The sequence below is a fragment of the Jaculus jaculus genome, chromosome 15 (assembly GCF_020740685.1).
Source record: "Jaculus jaculus isolate mJacJac1 chromosome 15, mJacJac1.mat.Y.cur, whole genome shotgun sequence".
NCBI classification, from domain to species: domain Eukaryota; kingdom Metazoa; phylum Chordata; class Mammalia; order Rodentia; family Dipodidae; genus Jaculus; species Jaculus jaculus.
The window spans coordinates 51,354,241-51,378,755 of NC_059116.1; the positions used below are offsets into that span (position 1 = coordinate 51,354,241).

General features: G+C 35.8%; 1 protein-coding gene across 6 annotated transcripts in view; it reads left to right on the forward strand.

Annotated features, from left to right (window-relative positions):
• Nol4 (nucleolar protein 4) overlaps positions 1 to 24,515 on the forward strand; it is a 416,619-nt gene that overhangs the window by 97,121 nt on the left and 294,983 nt on the right. For 4 of the 6 annotated variants that reach the window (XM_004666761.2, XM_004666760.2, XM_045134932.1 and 1 more), the window contains exon 2: positions 18,096 to 18,245. In XM_004666761.2, the coding sequence (XP_004666818.1) occupies positions 18,096 to 18,245 (150 nt within the window). Of the gene's footprint in view, positions 1 to 18,095; positions 18,246 to 19,111; positions 19,175 to 24,515 lie in introns of those variants that run through there. The other 2 variants (XM_045134935.1, XM_045134933.1) reach the window with 2 other exon arrangements.

Consider the following 24,515-nt stretch of genomic DNA (forward strand, 5'->3'; position numbering starts at 1 on the left):
TATCACCATACCTGATTTTAACCTATACTACAGAGCCATAGTAACAAAAACAGCATGGTACTGGCACAAAAACAGACATGTAGATCAGTGGAACAGAATAGAGGACCCAGATGTAAGCCCAAGTAGCTATAGCCACCTGATATTCGATAAAAATGCCAAAAATACTCATTGGAGAAGAGACAGCCTCTTCAGCAAATGGTGTTTTGAAAACTGGATAAATATCTGCAGAAGGATGAAAATAGATTCTTCTCTCTCGCCATGCACAAGAATTAAGTCCAAATGGATTAAAGACCTTAACATCAGACCGGAAACTTTGAAACTGCTAGAGGAAAAAGTAGGGGAAACCCTTCAACATATTGGTCTTGGCAAAGACTTTCTGAATACAACCCCAATTGCTCAGGCAATAAAACCACAGATTAATCACTGGGACCTCATGAAATTGCAAAGATTTTGTATTGCATAGGACACAGTGAAAAAAGTAAGAGGCAACCTACAGAATGGAAAAAAAACAATCTTCACCAGCTATATATCTGATAGAGGCTTAAAATCTATTATATACAAATAACTCAAAAAGTTAAATAATAAGGAATCAAATAAGCCAATCAAAAAAATGGGCTTCGGTGCTAAATAGAGCATTCTCAAAGGAAGAAATACAAATGGCATATAAGCATCTAAAAAATGTTCTACGTCACTAGTCATCTGGGAAATGAAGATTAAAACTACATTGAGATTCCATCTCACTCCTGTCAGATTGGCCACCATCATGAAAACAAATGATCGTAAATGTTGGCAGGGATGTGGAAAAAGAGGAACCCTGCTACACTGCTGGTGGGAATGCAATCTGGTCCAGCCATTGTGGAAATCAGTGTGGCGGTTCCTAAAACAGCTAAAGATTGATCTACCATATGACCCAGCTATATCACTCCTAGGCATATATCCAAAGGACTCATCTCATTTCCTTAGAAGTACATGCTCAACCATGTTTATTGCTTCTCAAGTTATAATATCTGGGAAATGGAACCAGCCTAGATGTCCCTCAACTGATGAGTGGATAATGTAGATGTGGCTCATTTATACAATGGAGTTCTACGCAGTGGTAAAGAAAAATGAAGTTATGAAATTTGCAGAAAAATGAATGGATCTGGAAAGGATTGTACTAAGTGAGGTAACCCAGGCTCAGAAAGCCAAGTGCCACATGTTCTCCCTCATATGTGGATCCTAGCTACAGATTATTGGGCTTCTGTGTGAGATGGAAAATGTTTAGTAGCAGAGGCCAGTAAGTTAAAAAGGAGATATAAAGGGAAGAGAAAGGAAGGGAGGAGGGTACTTAATAGGTTGATATTGTATATACGTAAGTACAATGATTGAGATGGGGAGGTAATATGATGGAGAATGGAATTTCAAAGGCGAAAGTGTGGGGGGAGGGAGGGTATTACCATGGGATATTTTTTCATAATCATGGAAAATGTTAATAAAACTTGTGCTAAGAAAAAAAAAAAAGGAAACCAGGAATATTTATCTGTCTTATTAGTAGAAAACATATTACAGGCTGGGCATTGTGGTGCACACCTTTAATCCCAGTACTCGGGAGGCAGAGGTAGGAGGATCTCCATGAGTTCAAGGCCACCCTGAGACTACTACACAGTTAATTCCAGGTCAGCCTGGACTAGACAAGACCCTACTTCGAACAACAAACTAACAAATATATATATATATATATATATATATATATATATATATATATATATATTTTAATGTAATGAAAAAAATTCAAGTTGTGGGCTGGAAAAATGGCTTAGAGGTTAAGGCATTTGCCTGTGATGCCTCAAAATCTTGGTTTGATTCCCCAGAACCCACGTAAGCCAGATGCACAAGGGGGTACATGTGTCTTGAGCTCGTTTGCAGTGGCTGTAGGCCCTGGCATGTGCATTTTCTCTTTCTCTCTCTCTCTCAAATAAGTAAATATTTTTTAAAAAATTTAAAAAAATAAACATTCGGTTTTACATACACTTAGAGTGAATTTCTTTAGTGATCAATACATAAAGCTCAAAGTATTATTTCTGAATGTTTTCTTATAAAATAGTTAATCAACCAGCTATTTTGTTGTTGGTTTTCACGCATACTTTGTTAACAGAATCAACTGGCATATTTTGTGAGTCAAATGACATGATTTTTTCTTCTCATGTTTTAGGTCATGAGATAGATGGTTCTTAAGTCTTAGTTTATTCTATTTGATTAACTAGGTACCTTTCAGTGGAAATAGAATCTGTAAAAAGTAGAATATTTCAGTGGTCTACATAATATTTTGTGTTAAAAACTCTTAAAGATTAAATTCTGGGAATTTATATTTACTTCTCTCTATATTTTTCTTTATTTTGTCATTGCTGAGTTGTTTATATATTAGCACCCTTCCTTGTTCCTTTTGTTCTAAACATTTCACTGTAATCACTATAATAACACCTATTGTGTGGTTATGATGATGTCACTGGTTAAGATACTTGATGGATAATAGCTGAATTGAGGCTGGGCATTGATACATGCTTTCATGCACTGATACACAGCCAATGTGCTGTATTTGTCTTCATTTGAATCACTTGCTACAACTTAAATAAAAATCTTGTAGTAGATGTTGACTTTTATATGTAAAAACTGACTTTTAAATATCATTTTTCATTGAGGGGAAAATTATTGCAAGATGCTTTGATTCAGAGTAGTATGTTAAAGTTATAGGTCAAACTCATGGCTTGGTCATTCCTGCCATGCTATCTCCCTGCTATGTGGCTAGCACCTCCTGTATAAAAGGTGAACCAGAATGGATTTGCTATACAGCAACCACCTCATCATGGCTATTTCTGCCTCTGTCCTTTTTGTCTGCTTTCATCATGTCTGGAATTTCAGAAAATGAATTTAGAACTCAGAGTCTTTCAATTAGACTGATACAACCAGGAAGAACCATGCAGAATGGCATGTCTTCAATAGAAATGATGCTTTAGATGTTATCCTACGTTAGTGTCCCATAGCATGCATCTCTTATTTGCAAGTTGTATGATTGTATTAAATTTTTATCCTTGTCTGTATCATCTCACTGATTGGCAACTAGTAAAAAAATAGCAAACTTTTATAAGGATTTAGCTTAACTTTTTCCCATTTCATGTCATCTTAGTTTGCTAATATAACACAACAAAAGCACATTACATATACTGATCATTTGAATGAGCATACAGTTGCTATTCCACACTCAGGTAATATATTTGCTTAGTTTTACTATCATTTATTTAAACAAAGTTTTTCCAGTGTCAGCAGTGTTTTGTATAGGACTGAAAAGTGTTAAGCTAGATCAATTTCTCGAATTCTCCCTCGGAGTTTTTTAAATCTGTGTTTTAATTTTATTCAAAGAAACATTCATTGAATTCAATAAATATGTCATTCATTCAATTCAAATGACATCATAACTGGTATTTTATGGTTGGTTTCTGATAAGTTGAAAGTTAATTGTTAATTTTGTAGAAAGATGGGCACTGGAGAGATTGGTTTAGCAGTTAAAGCACTTTCCTGTGTAGCCTAAGGACACAAATTAAATTCCCCAGATCCCATGTAAGCCAGATGCACATGGTGGCATATGCATCTAGAGTCCAGTTATAGTGGCTAAAGGCCTTGACACTAATTCTCTAATAAATAAATATTTTTAGAAATATAAACCATATGAAGTCCATTACTAAAAACTAAATACACTACTTTATTTATACTTATATTACAATAAAAATACTTAACCCTTATTACTGCCTAATTCTTTTGTAATGTAGTACTATCATATACTCCTAAAGGAGTTATTCTGGGCTGTTATGTCATAATGATGTAAATACCACATGATGTTTTATTTTTGTTCATTTCTTCTCAACTCTAGGTTTAGTGATTATACACAAGTAGCTTAATTTAGCAATGACAAAATTATTTAAAACACAAAAATCAGAAAATACCAAAGTGCAGGATTTGATTTATTATTATAGCTGTTACCTTTCCATTGCTGGGGTTTATTTCTGCTTATGGTTTAAAGGGGAGCTTCATCATGGTAGGGAAAGTGTGGCAAAATCAAGCATCACATCTCCACAGAGGCTTAAAGGAGGCAGCTTTAGTGAGCCATCTCTCAACACCTGCTGGGCTTAACTAATAATCCTCACAATCTGACCCTGATAGCACTCCTCTCCTATCAAAGACTTCCAAAGTCTTCACCAACTAGGGGTTAACTATGAGGCTTACACAAACACACAAACACATGAGTCTATGGAGACATTTTAGATTCAAACCACACAATTATTTTATGAATTATACTGGTATGGAAGTTTTATCATTTATTATTATTAAATATATATTAGTGTGAGTTAATTAGATAATCTGCTAAATCTTTGTTTAAAAAGTCTTGAATTCCTGCCAGATGGTTTTCAAAGCAACTGTGTCATTTTTGCATTCTTGTGTGAGCATCTCATCAAGGTGTTTTCTGCTAAGTAGGTTAGACCATGAGTTTCTTGGGCGGATATTGGTCATTTTCCCCCAGTTGCTCATGTAACACCTTCTGGCACTAGATGTGCTAACTGTCTAGGGTCTGACTCTCTACCACCTTCCAGCCATGTCATTCCATGTTACGTGCTAAGAGCATCTGGTGTCTTCCACAGTAGGGTCTTACCACTAACCTTTGTTGGATCATCAAGGACTCTGACAGAAATCTATTTTCTCTTGGAAAACCTTGTAGGTCTCTCTAATCAAGAGCTAATTGTGGATTACAGCCACCTGCTAGTCCTGGAATTCTTTGTATGAGGAATAAATGAGGGCTGTAAGTTTCATAGCTCCTTGTCAATTCATATATTGATTTCAGAAATTTCAGGGATTATGAGATTTTTTTCTCAATGCAGTTTCAATTCTCATATTCCTCATGACTAATAATACTGATCATCTATTTTTGTGCTTGTTTACCATTTAAGTATCCTCTTTAAAGAAATGTCTATTCAGAGTCTTTCCCATTTATTTTTAAATTATCTCACTTTTATAATTTATTGTTAAACTTTCATGTGTTGTGAGTGAAACATCCTGTTAGGTATATGATCTGCAAACACTTCACCTCATGCCTGCAGGTCATAATACCAGGCATAACTTTTACATTTGGTTGGGTTATTTGTGAACTATTCTTTAAGTGTTTTTAGTTCTGGTTACATAACTATGAGGACTTTGCTGTATGTAAGACAACAGACTGTAGTGTTGTAAGACTTTCATGCTTGAGCTCTTGCATTTAGAGCTTGCATCTGCATTGACTTAACTTTTATGTATGGGGTAGCTAAATATCTATCTTCATTCCCTCACATGTGGGTAATATTGTTGCCTTGGCATCATTTATTGGAGAGAACATTACTTCAATACTTGATATCTTGTCACTCCTCTTAAAAATCAGTTGAAAATCTTACATGTGCAAGACTTCATTTCTGAAATTAATAAATTCTACTGTACTGCTTTATACATCAAACTTGTATGCCAATAACATGCTACCAAGATTTTAGGTTTATAATAAGTTTTGAAATTAAAAATGTGTAATCTTTTTTAGAGATTGCTTTAGCTGTTCTAATTCCCTTTAATTTACATATTTGACTTGTCATTTTTGGTAAAAAAGGCAGTGGAAATATGGGTAAGAGAGTACCATGCATCTGTAGATAAATAGTTGAGTGCTGTCATCTTAATTATATTAAGTCCTCTGACTTATGGACAAAAGTTATTTTCATTTATTATTTTTTTATTTTTAAATATTTTAAAATTTTCTTTGAAAGAGAGAGAGAGAGAGAGAGAGAGAGAGAGAGAGAGAGAGAGAGAGAATGGGTGTGTGATAGGGCCTCCAGCCACTGCAAACAAACTCTAGATGCGTGTGCCACCTTGTGCATCTCGCTTATGTGGGTCCTGGGGAATCAAGCCTTGAACTGGGTTCTTTAGGCTTCACAGATAAGCACTTAACTGCTAAGCCATCTCCTCAGCCCTATTTCTAATTTTTTATTATGGATATACTTAGTATGGATACATCATGTAGAGGTACCATCTTGTCCCTCATTCTTGCCCCCATTCCACTGAGGGTCCTTCCCGGTAAGGTTGATGTTATTCTCCATGGGCTCATGGGTTATGCTTTGTAAGAGCAGCAGTCAGTTATTTGAGGGGGCAATGCCTCTAGGCCTGATGTCCAAACTTGTGGCTCTTACAATTTTTCTGCCCCCTCTTCTGCAAAATTCCCTGTAAGTCTACTTCAATATATATATTAATATATTAATCTCTCAGGAGCCTCTGGATATCTTCTTTGGCATGTGCTGAGTATCCTTAGTATCTATCGCCATTCGCTCTGGCTCTGATTGTTAGGCTCACCATGGAAGCAGCATTCTTGCTCTTCTTTCCAGTTCCTCAGTGGTTTCACCTGTGCCTTGGGCAAAACGTGAGGGGTTGTTTATCTCCTCGGGTCTTGCTACTTTCTGACAAAATTAGATTCTCTAATATAGAGTGAAGTCAGCACAGGTTAAATGAGATAAGACTTGTTGATTTAGAGCTGGAGAGATGGCTTAGTGGTTAAGCGCTTGCCTCTGAAGCCTAAAGACCCCAGTTTGAGGCTTGATTCCCCAGGACCCACATTAGCCAGATCCACAAGACGGAACACATGTCAGGAGTTTGTTTGCAGTGGCTGGAGGCCCTGGCATGCCCATTCTTTCTCTCTCTCTGTCTCTCTGCCTCTTTCTCTGTCTGTCACTTTCAAATAAATAAATAAACATAAAACAAATTAAAAAAAAAAGAATTGTTGATTTAGGGAGAGTTTTGATTGATGTAGCCCCTCATTTACTCATTTAACCAAAGACTAGTGAGACCTTGTCATTGGAGAGCATAAACTTTGTCTGCACAGACTTCTAATCTGGTTCCCAGTTCCAGACATGGGTTCCTTTCCTCAACAGCTCAATGTGGGTAATAACCAATTCATAGTACTAAGAGTTACAGGCCAGAGCCAAAAAAATTTTAATGTTAGACTTGATCCCACCCTCTACAGGGCTCTTCTTCTCAGGCACTCCCCCCATGATCCTGGTGAGGGTTAAATCTTTTAGTCTATGGTACCAGCTTATTTGGGGTTTCGTTTGTTTATTTTCACCCAAAATCCACTAATGCCCACCCCCAAAACCCTTTCATCCCTATTCTTTGGTCCTCAGATGCCTATCAGGTATGCCAACAACTCAAACTGTTCCAGGTTAGGAAGTGCAGATGAGTGAGAACACATGGTGTTTGCCTTTATATGTTTTTGTGTGTTTGCTTAGTATGATATATTCCAAGTCTGCCCATTATTCTATAAATTTCATTGTATTGTTTTTTTCTTACTACTTCATAGAATTACATCATGTAAATGTACCACAACTTTGTTATCCATTTGTCAAGTGATGGGCACATGAGTTGTTTCCAAGTCTTAGCTATTTTGAATTGAGCAGCTATAAACATGGTTGAGCAAAATATCTCTACAGTAAAGCATGGAGCATTTAGGATAAATTCCCAGTAAGGGAATAACTGGATCTCTTGGTAATTCTATATTCATCTTTTTCAGGAATCTCCATATTTATTTCCATAGCAGTTGTACAAGTTTGTATTTCCACCAACGGTGAATGAGGGTTCCTCTTTCCCCACATCCTCACCAAATTTTGTTGTCTTATGATTTTTTAAATTTTTTTGTTTATTTTTATTTATTTATTTGAGAGCAACAGACAGAGAGAGAAAGAGGCAGATAGAGAAAATGGGCTGGCCAGGGCCTCCAGCCACTGCAAACAAACTCCAGACACGTTTGCCTCCTTGTGCATCTGGCTAACGTGGGTCTTGGGGGATGGAGCCTCTAACTGGGGTCCTTAGGCTTCACAGGCAAGCACTTAACCGTTAAGCCAGCTCTCCAGCCCTGTCTTGTGATTTGTTAATTATTGCCATCCTTACTGGATTAAGGAGAAATTTTGTAGTTGTTTTAATTTGCATTTCCCTTATGGTTAAGGATGTAGGGCATTTCTTAAGTGTATATTCTTAAGTATGTATTAGCCATTTGTATTTCTTCCTCTGAGAACTCCCTATTCAGTTCTCTACCCCATTTTTTTGAATGGGTTGTTTGATTTTTTTCATTTAGAGCATTGAATTCTTTGTAGATTCTAGATATTAGGCCTCTGTCAATGGTACAGCTGGTAAATTTTTTCTCCAATTCTGTAAGTTATCTATTGGCTTTGATTATGGTAAGTTGCTCTATGGAAAAGCTTTGTAGTTTATTGACATCCCATTGGATAAGTGATTGTTTAATTACCTGGGCTATTGGCATTTTGACTTATATCATGGAGAACTCCTCATATTTTTCCTTCTAGTACATGAAGAGGTTCATGTCTTATATTGAGGTGTCTAATCCATTTGGAGTTGATTTTTGTGTATGGTGAGGGGGTGGGTCTACTGTCATGTTTCTACATGTGGTTATCCAATTTGTCTAGCAACACTTGTTGAAGATGCTGTCTTTGCTCTAGTTTATGTTACTGACACCTTTGTTGAAGATCAAGTAGCTGTAGTTACTTGACCTAAGGCTTGGGTCTTCAATTCTGTTCTGTTAGTCTATATTTCTGTTCTTATGCCATGGCTTTGTAGTATAGCTTTAGATCAGGTGTGGTGATACCTCCAAAGGAGTTTCCTTTGCTGAGGATATGTTCAGATATGAGATATCTGAAGCCTATTGCCATTCTATATGAATTTTGAGATCATTTTTCTATGTGTCTGTGAAGAATGATGCTGTAATTTTTATTGGTTTGCATTAAATCTGTGTGTTGCTTTTGGTAGAATTACCATTTTTACAATATTAATTCTACCTATCTAGAAGCTTATTAGGTCTTTCCATCTTTGGAAGTCCTCCTCAATTTCTTTTTTGAGGGTTTTATGTTTTCATTATATAGGTATTTCATATCTTTCGTTAGTGTTATTCCAAAGTATTTAGTTTTTTTATTCACCATTGAAAATGGAAGAGCCTTGCTGATTTCTTTCTCTATATATTTGTCCTTTGCATAAAGAAAAGCTACTGATTATTGTGTTTTGATTTTGTATCCTGCCACTTTGCTGAAGGATTTAATCACTGTTAGAAGTTTTAAGATGGAGACTGTGAAGTCACTAATGTATAGAATCATGTCATCTGCAAATAGGGCTAATTTGACTTCTTCCTTTCCAATTTGTATCCCATTTTTTTTCTTTCTCCTGCCTTATTGCTTAGGCTAGGACTTCTAATACTATGTTGAAGAACAGTGGTGACAGTTGGCACCTCTGTCTTGTTTTGGATCTCAATGGAAACTCTTTGAGTCTTTTCTTATTAAATACTATTTGGGCTTTAGGTACCTATATATAACCTTTATTGTGTTAAAATATATTCATATTTCAACTCCATGCCTATTGTCTCTGATGTTTTGATCATGAAGTGCTGTTGTATTTTGTTGAAAGCCTTCTCTGCATCTATTGAAATAATCATGTGGTTCTTGTGATTAAGTTTATTTACATGATGTATTAAGTTGACCAATTTCTGTATGTTTAACTGGTCTCCCTGCATCTCTGGGATGAAGCCTACTTGATCAAGGTGGATAGTGCTTTAAATGTGTTGTTAAGTTTGGTCTGCAAGGATTCTGTTCAGCTCTTTGCATCTAATTTCATCAGGGAGATAAGCCTATAATTTTGTTTTTGGTTGTATCTCTATCTGGTTTTGGTATTAGGGTGATGATAGCTTCATAAAGGATTTGGGGAGCATTCTGTATCCTCTGATTATGTAAAACTGTTTGAGAAAAATTGGTTTCAGTTCTTCAATGAACATTTGATAGAATTCAGCTGAGAAACTGTCCAGTCCTACACTTTTCTTTCTGGGGGAAGCTTTTTACTGCCTTTTCAATCTCCATGGATGTGATAGGTTTGTTTTGGAGATTAATATGCTCTGACTTTAGTTTTGGTAAGTAGTATGTATCTAGAAATTCATCCATTTCTTCCAGATTGTCCAATTTTGTGGAGTAGAGGTTTTGGAAGTATGTCCTTATGAGTCTTTCAATTTCATTGATGTATCTAATGATCTCTCACTTTTCATTTCACATCTTGTTAATTTGAGACTTCTCCTTTTTGTCATTTGAGAAAATTGGCCAGGGGTTTATCAATCTTATTTTTTTTTTCAAAGAGCTCTTCATTTCATCAGTTTTCTTAGTTTTCAACTCATTAACTTTTTCACTGACCTTATTTCTCTCAGTCTGGAGCTCATAGGGTTGAATTCTTCTCATTTTTTCTTTCTTACCTTTATGTGGATAGCTAGGCTATTAATTTGAGATCTCTTTGTTTTTGTTATGAAGCAATTTAGTGCCATAACTTTCCCCTTTAGGACTACCTTCATTGTGTCCCATAAGTTTTGGTAAGTTGTAATCTTATTATCATGAAATTCTAGAAATTTTACAATTTCTTTTTTTATTTCTTCCACTACCCATTCATTGTTTAAAATTGTGTTCAATCTCTAGTAGCTATGAAATTCCCAGTGTGTAATGTTTTTAATTTCTAGCTTTAAATCATTGTGATCTGCTATGATGCAGGAAGTTTTGTCAGTTTTCCTGAATATATGGACACATGCTTTAGGGCCTAATATGTGGCCTATTTTGGAGAGGAATTTTGTGGGCTGCTGAGAAGAATTTTTATTCTGTAGAATTTGGGTAGAATGTTCTATAGATGTCTGCTAGGTCTAGTTGATCTATGGCTTTGTTGAACTCTGTTTTTTCTCTATTGACTTTCTGCTTGGATGATCTATTGATGATAGTGGAATATTGAAGTCCCCAACTCTGGTGATGTTGGTGTTTACTTCTGTTTTGTTGTCAAGTAGGTTTTGTTTTATAAACTGTGGTGTACCTGTGTTTGGTGCATATAGATTTATGATTCTGATGTCCTTTTGTTGAATCGGTTCCTTGATGAGTAAGAAATGGCCTTTTCTGTCCTTCTTGATGACTTTTGGCTTGAAGTCTATTTAATCATACATTTATATAGCAACTCCTGCTCACTTCTTATTTCCTTTTGCTTGGACTATCATCTTCCAACCTTTTACCCTGACCAGGCATCTGTCTTCAGTGGCAAGGTGGATTCTTGAAGATAGCAGATCAAAGGTTTGACTTTTTTCTTTTTTAAAAAAATTATTTATTTATTTATTTGAGAGAGGGAGAGAGAGAAAGAAAGGAAGAAGTAAGAAAAGAGAGAAAGGAAGAAAGAGGGAGCAGGGCCTTCAGCCACTTGTCATTTGAACTCCAGGCACATGCATGAACTTGTGCATCTGGCTTATGTGTGTCCTGGGGAATCAAACCTGGATCCTTTGGCTTTGTAGGCAAATGCCTTAACCATGAAGAGATCTCTGCAGACCTGAAGGGTACCTTTTTCTGATCTACCCTGTTAACTTGTATCTTTTGATAGGCGAGTCAAGATCATTGATATTTAAGGGTATATAACTGTGAGGTTTAAATTATTCCTTCCATGCTAGGATGCTTTATAGGATTTGGTGTTTTCTTAGGCTATGTACTCTTTGAATCTGCTCCAGTCTTGGTTATTGTGATCTTCTTTTAGGCTTTGGAGGTTGGTTGTTTGACACTCTGTGTGGGTTATGCCTAGAAGTATTCTCTGTATGTTTGGCTTTATGTTCATAGAATCATAGAACTGACTTTTATCATGATATATTTTCCTTTCAACACCTATTATGAGGGACACTTTTGCTGGGTCAAGTAGTTTGGGTTGGATGCCATAGTTTGTTAGACTTTGAAGTACTCCATTTCAGGGCCTTGTGTCTTTCAAGGTTTCCACTGAGAAATGTGAGGTAATTTGATTTAATTGCCTTTGTATTTAATGTGCTGTTTCTCTACTGCTGCTTTTAGCACTCTCTGTTTTCATTGTTTATAGTTTTAATTATGATGTGTCTTAGAAATTTTCTTTTTGTCCCAGTCTGTTTGGAGTTCTGTTAGCTTCTTATATCTTGATGAAGACTCTCTTTTGCAAGAGTAGGAAAGTTTGCTTTGATAATTATGTTGAATGAGTTCTCCATGGCTTTGGTCTGAATTTCTTCCCCTTATATATACCTATGATGCGACTGTGAGGACATTGTTGGGTATCCCAAAATTCCCTCATATTCTTTTTACAAGATTGTTTGAATTTATCAAAATTTTTAGACTTCTGAATTGTTACTTCTCTCTTGTCTTATAGCCCTAAGGTTCTGTCCTCCACATGATTAATACTGGTCATGAGGGTTTTTTGAGAGGTTTTCACTAATTCAATTTGGTTTGTATCTTCTGCTGCCTTTTTCTGTATAGTATACATCCCTTTGTTGCTTTCCAATTTCAGGTCATGCTTTCATTTTCTTAATGCTTCTGAGAATTCATTATTGCATATACTTTGTCTTCATTAAGCTTACAAGCTGGTTATTCAGATCAGATATTTTTTTGTGGGGGTCACCTTCACTTATCTTTCTTTTGAGGTCTCTCCAGTTTTTATTTATTAATTTAAGCTGTATGGATTTTGTTTAGGTGATGGTTGGCTTTTTGTTGATTTGCTACCATTTCTGCCATGTGCTTTGACAGGATCTTGTATCTTGTGTTTTCATTTTGGGGTCTATGCCTGGAAACTCCTCTCTATTTTCACTGGAGACTTCCCTTATGAGATTAGACAACCTTATTGGAGATCTCTCAATTTGTTGTTTCTTGTAATTTCTTTTGCACTGGGGTCTACCCATCTCAATGTGGGAGTCTTACTTAATTAAGGCTGAAGCAAGAGTTTTCCCATTTTCCTTATATTTAGTGTCTACAGTGAGTATTGTATGGTGTTTGAATAGAATGGGCTTTCTATGGCTTTGTATTTTAGGGTGGCACAGGTTGTGGAAGCTGTATGTACACCCACAGTTCTGGGCTGGTGCTTAATATCAAAGGTGAGATTGGAGGTCTGGAATCTCTTTGACCTTGTCTCAGCTATGTCTTGTGTATGGCTCCAGGGCCATACCACTTTCCCTTGCTCTCCTACTATACCCAGATGGGCAGGTTATGAATATTTCATATGTGTCTTTTACAATAGATCTAACCTCTGAAGGGGGTTTGAGTTCTGATCATAGAACTTAGGCAAGAATTGAGTTAGAATTTTAGTATGGACATCTACCTGAAAGAAAGTTAGCAGACCACTTCACTCTTCTAGTATAGATGATTCTAGTACTTTTTGATAAGCACTGAATTTATAATTCCTTACAAGAATGTCAAGTGCAAAATTATTGTTAAGCCGTTCTAAAACATGTCACCCATAGCACAGTATGTAACTTCTAAGTATTACTAGGGCATTCAATTGAGTTAATAATGGTCACTCAATATCAGAAATCTTTATTTATGGACCTTGTAAATGTTAAACTTGTTTTTTTTTAGTGCTGGGTATTAAAACTATAGCCTTGTAGATGCTAAGAAAATGCTCTAACACTGAGCTACATCTGCAGCCCCATTAATTTGGTTTGGAAAAGGTTCGTTGTAGATTTAATTAAGTTAAAGATTTTGCAGTGAGAAAATGACTTTGGATTACCAAGTTGGTCTTCAACCCCATCACAAGCCTTATTAATATGAAACACTCACAGAAGAAAAAGCAATGTGCTACATCCTCATGCCTTGGAAATGCAGACCACCAACTAGAATTTGGAGGAGGCAGGTAATGGATTCTCCACAACTTCAAGGGGGAGCACAGCTTTTCTGATAACTTGACATCTAGTACTATGCAACTTATCTTCTTTAGCTAGCATGTTATAGTTATTTGCTATGTAGAAGCCAAGGGAAATTAATATATTATATTTGCAGTTATTTTTTCAATACTTCCTGCACTAGTAGTAGACTGTTGACATCACAAAGTGTTGTAGCACTGAGCTTGGCAATCTTTAGGCTTTGTTTGATGCTTGAAAAAGTGAATGAATAGGCTATGTTTCAGTGTTGGACTGCGTAAATGAATGATCTGTGAATGAATCTGGGAAACAATATGTTAATATGTATGCATTTAGAATGGCTATACAAAGTGACTGCATCTGTCATTATTCAGCAAAAAAATGGTAATGAGCAGTACACATCCTGTGATGGGGAACAAAGAAGACAAAGTTGCAGGCATGGCTTTCCTGATGAGTAGGGTTACAACTTGGATTTCTATCTAGGAACTATACTTGACCTTTATGGACAAAGGAGATAAGCCAGTACAAGACACCTGCAATCAATCATGTATTCCCAGGCTTGGTCCTCTGAGCTGCAAAGTTCTAGGCTGGTCACTGATGATCGTCTCTGTTTCCTTATCACACACTCATCTCCTGTCCCTAGACAAAGGTGTTATCCTTGGGTCTTCTTATAGAAGAAATGTCTCAGGACTCTGAAGGTGTGAAGTGATAAAGGAGAGGAGTCTAATGAGGAGCAGCATGTATCACAGAAAATTGTGAAGGGCACTTGCTGCAAGTGAGCAGAGATGAGAGGCCTGGTTGTTTGGCCTGTCTTGTGATGCCACATATTTAGTTATATGACATAGTTTTAGGTACTGCTATGTATGGACCCAGCTGTAAAAAAAAAAAATAGATACAAAACTGAGAAAAAATAAGGCAATTTTCTTTCAATTTTGCAGTAAACTCAACCTGCTATGCTTACTGTCCAAGGAGGCTCTTGCCTTTGACTCATTAGTTTCTTAAAGCTTTGAGTTAGATTAATTACTCTCTTTTGTTGCTTTTCATTATTAATGTCATATTACTTAAGATTTTCCCTCATACTCCAAATAAGAATATTATGTGTACATGTGTGTATATATTTGTGCATGTATGTATGTATGTGTGCATATGTGTGTTAAAATTTGCATATGTTATCTTCATGTTGTGTTTGCATGTGTATTTACAAGCAGCAAGTTCTCTCATGCTGAAGTCATGTAAGGTTAACATTTATCATGTAAGAGGCACTTAATTTTTTCAGTCTCAATCCTAACTTCCTACTCCCATGGACTATTTCTTACCCTGTGTCAAATTTTATTTCTTACAAGCTACCTTAAGAGAAGATGGCACAGGTGTTCTCTGGACTCCTACAGTACTAGCTTGTGTTTTACATGGTCATTAAATGGCAAGTACCACATGTACTGAGAATAGTTTATCTGACAAAAATTGGGTTACTTCCCTTATATATATTATGTAATGGTTTATTATTCATGTTTTCCCACTGTGAAAACTTAAATGTAGAGATGTTTTAGTGATTTGCACAAAACATTCATTTTGTGTGTGTAAGGCCCACCATTCATATTTAGTCCTCCTTTATCACACACATGTAAAAATTTTAACACATTTGTTGGTTAATCAAATGTGTGCAATGAATGCATTTTCTTTATTAGTCCCCACATTTGAAGTTAGAAACTCAGTATGGTTTCTTTTATTTTTTTAAATAGAGCTTTCAGGATCCAGCAACTCAAATACTAGTTGGGTAAATCAATCCTTGTCAAGAATAACATTACTAAAGTAAGAATTGCTAGGGCTCAAAGTATTGTAAAATAAAATTTAAAGGTTATGCTAAGGCACAGGACTAGTAACAATGGTCAATGTATGGCACTATACAATATTAAAAGTATCTTCTTAGCAACAGAAACTACCAGCAGAGTTAGGGCTGGAGATATGGCTTAATGGTTAAGATGCTTGCCTGCAAAGCCTACTGTCCCAGGTTCTATTCCTCAGTACCCATGTAAGCCAGATGCACAAGGTGGCTCATATCTGGAGTTCATTTGCAGTGGCTAGGGCCCTGACATGCCCATTCTTTCTCCCTCTCTCTCTCTCACACACACACATAAAAATAAATATTTTTAAAGAATGGTACAAACTAAATACCAAGAACAAAAGTCTAAATGGTCTGGTGACATTCATAGACAGTTCTCAAAAAAAGAAACACAATGGCCAAAAGATATATTTTTAAAATGTTAAATATCTCTAGCCACTTGGAAAATGTAAATTAAAACTGCTTTGAGATTCTACCTCATGACAGTCAGAATGGCTGTCATCATGAAAACTAATGACAACAAGCTGGGTGTGGTGGCTCACATCTTTCATCCTAGCACTTGGGAGGCAGAGGTAGGAGGATCACCATGAGTTGGGGGCCACCCTAATTCACCCTGTGAATTACAGGAGAGCCTGGGCTAGAGAGAGATCCTACCTTGAAAAGAGAGGGAGAGAAAGAAAAAAGATAAAGAAAATTAATGACAAGGAGCGCTAGTGAAGGTGTGAGGAAAGATGTACCATAAATTGCTATTGCTGAGAGTATAAACTGGTGTACCCACTGTGGACATCAGTGTGGATGTTTCTGAAAAAGTCAACAATTATGGCTGGAGAGATGGCTTAGTCATTAAACACTTGCCTGTGAAGCCTAAGGACCCTGGTTTGAGGCTCGATTCCCCCAAACCCACATAATCCAGATGCACAAGGGGGCACACACATCTGGAGTTCATTTGCAGTGGCTGGAGGCCCTGGCACACCCATTCTCTCTCTCTACCTGCCTCTTTCTCACTTTATCTGCTGTGTCAAATCAATAAATAATAATATTTTTTAAAGTCAACAATTAAACTACCTTATGGCTCATGTATTATGTATTCCACTACTTGGAATATACAGAAAGGAGTCTATACCCAACTACAGAGATACTTGCACATCTCTGTCCATCAACCGATGCCTAGATAATGAAAATGTGGTATGTATATATAATGGTGGTATGCTCAGCTGTAAAGAAAACAAAATTTTGTAATTTGGGGGAAAATTTATAGAATTGGAAAAAATGTCTAGTAAGGTAACCGAGGCTCAGAAAGATGAAAACCACCTGTTCTCTCTCATATGTGTACCCTAATATTTAATGCCTGACCACAAATAAATAAATAAGGACACGTGAGAGTGAGTATAGACCATGAATCAAGATAGAGCATAGGAGAGGAGCAGGAGGTGATGAAAATAGGTAAGATAAAATGAGAAAAATGTAGAAATCAGAAAGAAAGCTATGGTGGGTGGGGCAAGGACAAGGGGATGGGGAAAAAGGAGGAAAGGAAAAAAAATGTTTGAAATACATCATGAAGCCCAATTCTTTATATGCTAATAAAAATAAATATAAAATTGAAAAGGTATGTGATGGCTATAACTCATTATAAAAGTCTGAAAGATGGAATTTCTGGGGAAACATGATTGCCTCATATTGATCATCCATCTCTCTTGTTTTCTTCAGTTCTGTCTGTAGATAATGCATCCAATGTGAGGCTAGCTACACATGGTGGAATAGCAGCATTTGGGCATAAGCTGAGACAGGAGTGGGTTTGAGAGCAGCCTGAGCTTCAGAGACCCTGTCTATTAAAAAAACAATTCCCAGGCTGGAGAGATGGCTTAGCGGTTAAGCGCTTGCCTATGAAGCCTAAGGACCCCGGTTCGAGGCTCGGTTCCCCAGGTCCCATGTTAGCCAGATGCACAAGGGGGCGCACACATCTGGAGTTCGTTTGCAGTGGCTAGAAGCTCTGGCGCGCCCATTCTCCCTCTCTCTCTCTCTATCTGTCTTTCTCTCTGTGTCTGTCGCTCTCAAATAAATAAATAAAAAATGAACAAAAAAATATATAAAAAAATGTTTAAAAAAAAAAACAATTCCCAAAAGTTTGGGTACTTATTCACCAATTTCTTTTTTTTTTTAAATATTTTATTTTAGTTATCTATATCTTTGACAGAAAGTGGGGAGAGAGAGAGAGAGAGAGAAGAATGGGTGCACCAGGGCCACCAGCCACTGCAAACGAATTCCAGATGCATGTGGCCCTTGTACATCTGGCTAATGTGGGTCCTGGGGAATCGAACCAGAGTCCTTTGGCTTTGCAGGCAAATGCTTTAACCACTACACCATTCCTCCAGCCCACTTATTCATGAATTTCTAAAGTTTTTTTTTTTTTATCTAGATCATTTAGTTAGTTTATCATATCATTTTTGGTTTCATTGATTTCATGTGGTGAGTACAAATTCCTTCATTAACATTGTGTGTGTGTTGTTTTGCTTTCAGGATGGAGTAGGTGTAGATGAGAAGCTGTCTTTACGGCGAGTAGCAGTGGTTGAAGACTTCTTTGACATTATTTATTCAATGCATGTGGAAACAGGACCAAATGGTGAACAAATTCGAAAACATGCTGGACAAAAGAGAACTTACAAAGCAGTAAGTAACAAGTAAAGGAAAAGGGGCATGCATCCGAACTTTGCTATTATGTCTGCATGTTAGATGGAATAAAAGGAATTAGAAATATTCTGTTGTCAATATAGATTAGACCATATCTTGGTCAGACCCAGTGCTTATAGGGTTATTATCATTGACTGGCCTGTGTTCACAAGTCAGTTTCATAAAGTGTAAGCCTGTATCTAGAATTCTCATATTGCTTTCTTTAAATATACACAAAACACTGTATTACAAGCCATGTGCCCATAAGCAGGAAGACATATTTGAAGTATGTATTCAATATATCATAATATGTTTATTATGGCTTAGAAGATATGAACTTTTATTTCTTCAATTTCAAGTCATATTAATGTTTTACATGTTTCCTATTTCATCCTTATAGTAATATGGTTGAAAAAACATTTTGTATTTTTCATGTTACTTTTTATATCTTAGTTTCCAAGAACAGATTATTAACATATGTGTTATTTTCATATGCCCTTGAACATTCTAAAATGGAGATGTTTTATCATATATTATGTGAAAATCAGATTAAATTAACTGTTAGATGCTGAAGTATGTATATTGTCAAAATTGAATTATATTTTACTTCTGAATTTTTAAAATATTACTACAGTTTGATCTATGCATTTAATAAACTTTTTATTTGATTAAACCTGTATGAAATCTTATTGCTTATATATTTCATCCTGTCTAGCAAAATTGGAACCTTTCTCCAGTACAAGCAAAGTGTACATTATATGTACTTTCTCAGCAATCAGAAGAATATTTCTATGAAGTCGTACTGAGCTTTGCTTTTGGCGACCTTTATATTAACTGTTTTCAGCTCTATTGATATAAAATATCAGTCTGGATCCATTTTTTTTTCAGATACAGAAAAATGTGTGAAATGCTCAAAGTTTCAAATACAGGTACATATGTTTGAAAATTAGCTACTGAGCATAAGAAATAGCTTCTTTTCCATAACTATTTTTTGCTATATTGCCAGGGTCATATTGAATCTTGTAGTTGCATAATAACCCCTAATACATGTTATATTTACCCCTCCACTATGGTTTTGTTTCTTGGCTGTTCCCCAGTTGCATGGTTTATGAGCAGGTATTATTGCAAGTTTCCTTACACAATTCTGTCACATAAACTTTCTTTTGACTTACACAACCCTGGACACATTCTAATCATGACTAATGAAAATGGCCTAGCTTCTTCAGATTATTTTTATATAGACTAATATTGCTCAACATTTTGCCTGTCTCCTAAACCAGAGTTGTTCTTCTCAATGATGGTAGAAAAAATTACATATGCATTTGCTAATATCACTAACTGTGTACTTACTATATAATGTGTTTCATTAAGTAGCTTTCTGAACTTCATAGGACCTGGGAAGACAGAAACACATAAGTTCAAGTATATTACATGGTGGCACACACCTTTAATCCCAGCACTGGGAAGGCAGGGGTAGGAGGATCGCTGAGAGTTTGAGGCCATCCTGAGACTAAATAGTGAAATCCAGGTCAGCCTAAGCTAGAGTGAGACACTATCTTGGAAAACCAAGATTAAATAAATAAGTAAATAAATGCAAAATAAAGCAAAAGGTGAAAATAAATGACTTCAGTGTTAATGATGTGGCAGCCAAAACTGTTTAGGTGCCCAAAGCATTTTGACATATCTGCCTCTCTCTTAAGGTGGAAACGGTGTCAGTAACATGACCCAACTCTTCTTATTTGTTTTTCCTTAGATGAATGGAGAATCTGCTTTATTGCCATTGCCAAAGCTAATTAGTTAGGGAGAATTTATAACTGTGTTTCCAGCATATACAATTTTTGTATTAATGTTATTAAAGTATTTTCTCCATTTTGGGGGTAAAAATGCTCCCCAAAATTGGAAGTATAAGTAAGATCTACAACATCTTCTAATGCCTCTAAGGAATGCCATTTTGAATTTTCTGCTTCTTCTCAAGTATAATTTTTTATTTCTACATCTAAAATTTTATCACCATGTCCCCATATCAGGAAGGTCCTTTTTGATTGACGCTCTCCCTGCTGGCATAGTACCACCGACTCCTACTTAGGAAACATGTCCATGTTATGGATTCATCATTCATTTTAGGAAAAATAAAGACAGAGTTGCAGCACCAGCAAAACAGTACACGTGCCTCCCAATTAATGGAATTAATGTTAAAAAGTAACATAAGTATTCAATCAGTCATAAACCAAACTGCAATTAGAGATAAAATGGTATAGTTCTATTAAAATCATAGACTACTGGGTCAGACTTTAGCTCTCAGAAATAATGCTGAAATTGGCTAGTCTTTGCTGTCATTAGCAAATATGATGCAAATCTAACAGTTCCCATTAAGCTTAAGATTTTTCTTATCTCTAACACATCAACTCATAGAGCATGCATGGGTATGTTATTGACCTTTTTTCCCTTTTTATCAACTTGGCCAAGAAACCATACTTATACAACTAATCATAAAAGCATATCATGTCTTATTTAACAATATTATCAATAGATTCAGTGGTCATTTTATTTACTTTGCCTTTTTGCAAATATTCTTTCTATGTCTCACTCTGCAGGAAATGGTGGTCTTTAATACTGGATTAACTTTTGAATGCTATTTGGTTTTCCTATCTGCAGTATGTCATTCCTTGAAATATCTAGGAATAAACCACTTACAATTTATTACAATTTGATCTGCCTATAGAAAAAAATGAAATGGATATATTTTATTACTCCTAAGACCTTGAAAATCCACAAAAAATGACACATTTTAGGAACATGGAAGGGCTTTCATGGTTAGTTTATTCAATTATCATTGCTTTCATTGTTTTATAGGGTTCTATTTTTGAGTTTGTGTCAGTTAAGTATTAAAATTTACTGCAGCCTTGAGTGTGCATATCCTGCAATATACTTGACCACAGTCAACTTATGACTATTGGTATAAACATAATAGACCATTTCAAAAGCATCTGAGTTTGAATTTATCATATCTCTTTGCACTAAAATTTAATACAGAAGTATTTTTAGAAAGATACTTCAGAATTAGTGCATAACATTATAAAATTAGATTGGGATATTATCTGGTGTTCCAGTCCTCAACTGTTTACAACTTTCCATGAATACATCATTAGTCTACAGCTTTTACTATTTACACATTATCATTGGCTAAGTCCAGCTGCTCTTTCATACGTGTTTCTGAAGTCAAAGTCTCAATAAAGGATGGCATTTCCAGTCTTTTTCTTGCCACATGTAAAACAGAATAAATGGTGGAAACCTACTAACTAAGGAAAATGTCAGTGCTGTTATACACACACACACACACACACACGCATACATAATAAACGCGTAATGTGAAAATGTAAATGTACATATATTATGTGCATACATACCCATCAATAATGACACTTATGAATTCATTGAATTCATAGTGGAGAACATATGGTATAACAAGAATACTTGGAAGGAAGACCCAGTTTTAAATTTTAAATTTGGCATTCATTTCCTATCTGTACTACTATGTACAATCATTAAATTTTTCTTTCTCTATGAGGAGATGATAACAGGCACAGTGGGATAAATTAGTTAATATGCACACGTGTTTGGCACATGCAAACTTGGGAGGGATGCTATTTCTCCTGCTGTTACTAATTAGTATTCATGATTAAGGTGGAAAAAAACATTGTTCAATTAGAGTAACTTTGTCATGGAGAGCTTATCCCTGGAGACAGGTAAAGGATGTGAAAATTTTCAATAATTCCATTCACTTATTCCAAAACTTAAGACTCTAAAATTAATCCCAAACTTCAGATTTCCAAATTGAATTTTTGTCCCTTTTTTTTCCCTGGAATGTGGTCAATTTAATTTTCTGAAAAATAGTAAGACCATCTTTTTAAATAATGACTGGCCCATAGTACGAATGGGAAACTTCTTTGTAGAGAAATGTTGTAAAAGTAGCACATCCATAGAAGACTTTATCATTCTCATAACCATCAGAAAAGCTTTTATTGTGGCACATGTAGAACATGTAACCTATAAGCTTTAGTTCACATCATTTTTGCCTTGTGCTTTTTTTTTTTTTTTTTTTTTTTTTTTTTTGGTTTTTCGAGGTAGGGTCTCACTCTGGCTCAGGCTGACCTGGAATTCACGATGTAGTCTCAGGGTGGCCTCGAACTCTCGGAGATCCTCCTACCTCTGCCTCCCGAGTGCTGGGATTAAAGGCGTGCGCCACCATGCCTGGCGCCTTGTGCTTTTTATAAATGTCTATTTTGTTATATTTGGTGCTAAATAGAATATTTACTACATTCTCTGCAGTGTCACCTATGATTTATGAAATTTTAGATAGGTAAAACAAATATTCAAGATAAGGAATATTATGTTCCCCTTGTGCTTTTGGGGGAAACATCAATGTTTCATTCAAGTAATGCTATCATTTCTGAGGTAGGATATAAACACTTCACTTTCCATACATTGGCTTATTTGTTTTAGCTACATACGCAAATAACACACACCCCCCACGCACACACGGACACACACACACACACACACACACACACACACACACACGTATATAGGTATCCATATACATAGAGACTCTACTGGGAAATATTAAATTTTAAATAACACAATTTTACATCCATTTTTATATTAGTACAGAATCTGAATATCACTAAAAATGAACGTTTTTATTCAACATAGAAAGACAGTTATGTAAAAGCATCTCAGAAAGAAAAACAAAAACAAGCAGTGGCATGATAATTAAAGTTATTAAATAGCACTCTTAAATCTGAAGACAAGCATGCTTCCACTGTCAGTATGGACTCTTCTCCCACGTAGGTGTTGAGCATCAGGACAGGTAGCAAATACAGGCAAAAATCTTTTATGTTCTGGAGCTATCTTGTTGTCAATGACAACAATCAAAAGATGTAAAGGCTCACCAAAACAAGTGTATAATCAATTAGTATCAATGCTTTATCATCATTAATTTTCTTATTAAAAATATCCCAATGACTATACCTGGGAGAAACTTCCTTGCCTAGTAAATTGCTACTTCACTGCACCCTAGTGGTCAAAATGAGACAGTGCAGCTTTAAAAATACACAATTCCCTTTAGTAGATAGATGACTCTCAGTCACAATTAGAGGGTTTATGTTTCCCTGAGGTACTAGTTTCCTGAATTTCTTAGGGCAAAGACATGTACATGCATGTATAATTAACTATGTTTGCAACTGGTATAAAATTAACAGACAGGAAGAAGGAGACTAGAATGAGATGGAAGGAAGAGAAGGAGGTGCCAGCTTTGAAGTTAGCTAAACTTGAGCCAGTAGAAGTTCAGCATTCTCAACATATTAACTCGTTGGCATGTGTGCTTTGAGGATTATAACAGATACAAAAGTTTTGACAAAGTAATTGCCTCAAGCACTATAGCTAATTACATCGAAGTGATAAGAGATTTTTATTTTTTTCAAGTATCATTGTCTGCATGGTAGTGGATACCATATATCTATACATGTATATAACTTTTTATTTGAATGTGTATTGAAAAGTCAATGTTTTATGTCAACCATGCTCTACAGTGAGCTAGAAACATCTCTTACATGTGTCTTAAGTCAGGACTTTTATAGAACTGAAAAAAAGTTTTAGTAATTTCATGATAAACCCATTTTTCCCTATTTTTCTGTTCTATTCTTTTTCCATCTGTTAGTATTCTGGGATTGTCCCATCAATGTGTGCCCCAGCTATACTTGAACTGCCACTCTCTTCCCTGGCAATAGTAATTGGGCAAAAAAGAGTTGAGTCCTGAAAGAAATGAAAGCAGTGGTCTTGATGCTTCTGAGAATTTAGAAATTGGCTAATAATTTTCTATTTTTCCCTCCAGCAGGGAAAATGTAAACATGACATCTATGGTCAGATAAATCCAATAGTTGTATAGTTATTGATATAGTCCAAATAGTACAAAGTAATATATTCCAAGAATGACTGGACTTGTGGGTAGACAGATGACATTTCTCTAAACACTCAGACCCTTCAATATGTCCAGCCCCCAGAATTAAGTTCTAGCAACACAACTCCCACATGTTATGACATCCAAAGTGCTTACCTATTTTCTGTTTTCAAAATCCTGTGAGCAGGGTAAACACCAGTTAAAAGACATTTTCTACAGAAAACTGTGTGATCTATTCTTTATGTGGTATTTCTCAAGGAACTTTTTGCTTATTTTCTGGATATTCAGCAATCCAAAATTGAGTCAGTTAA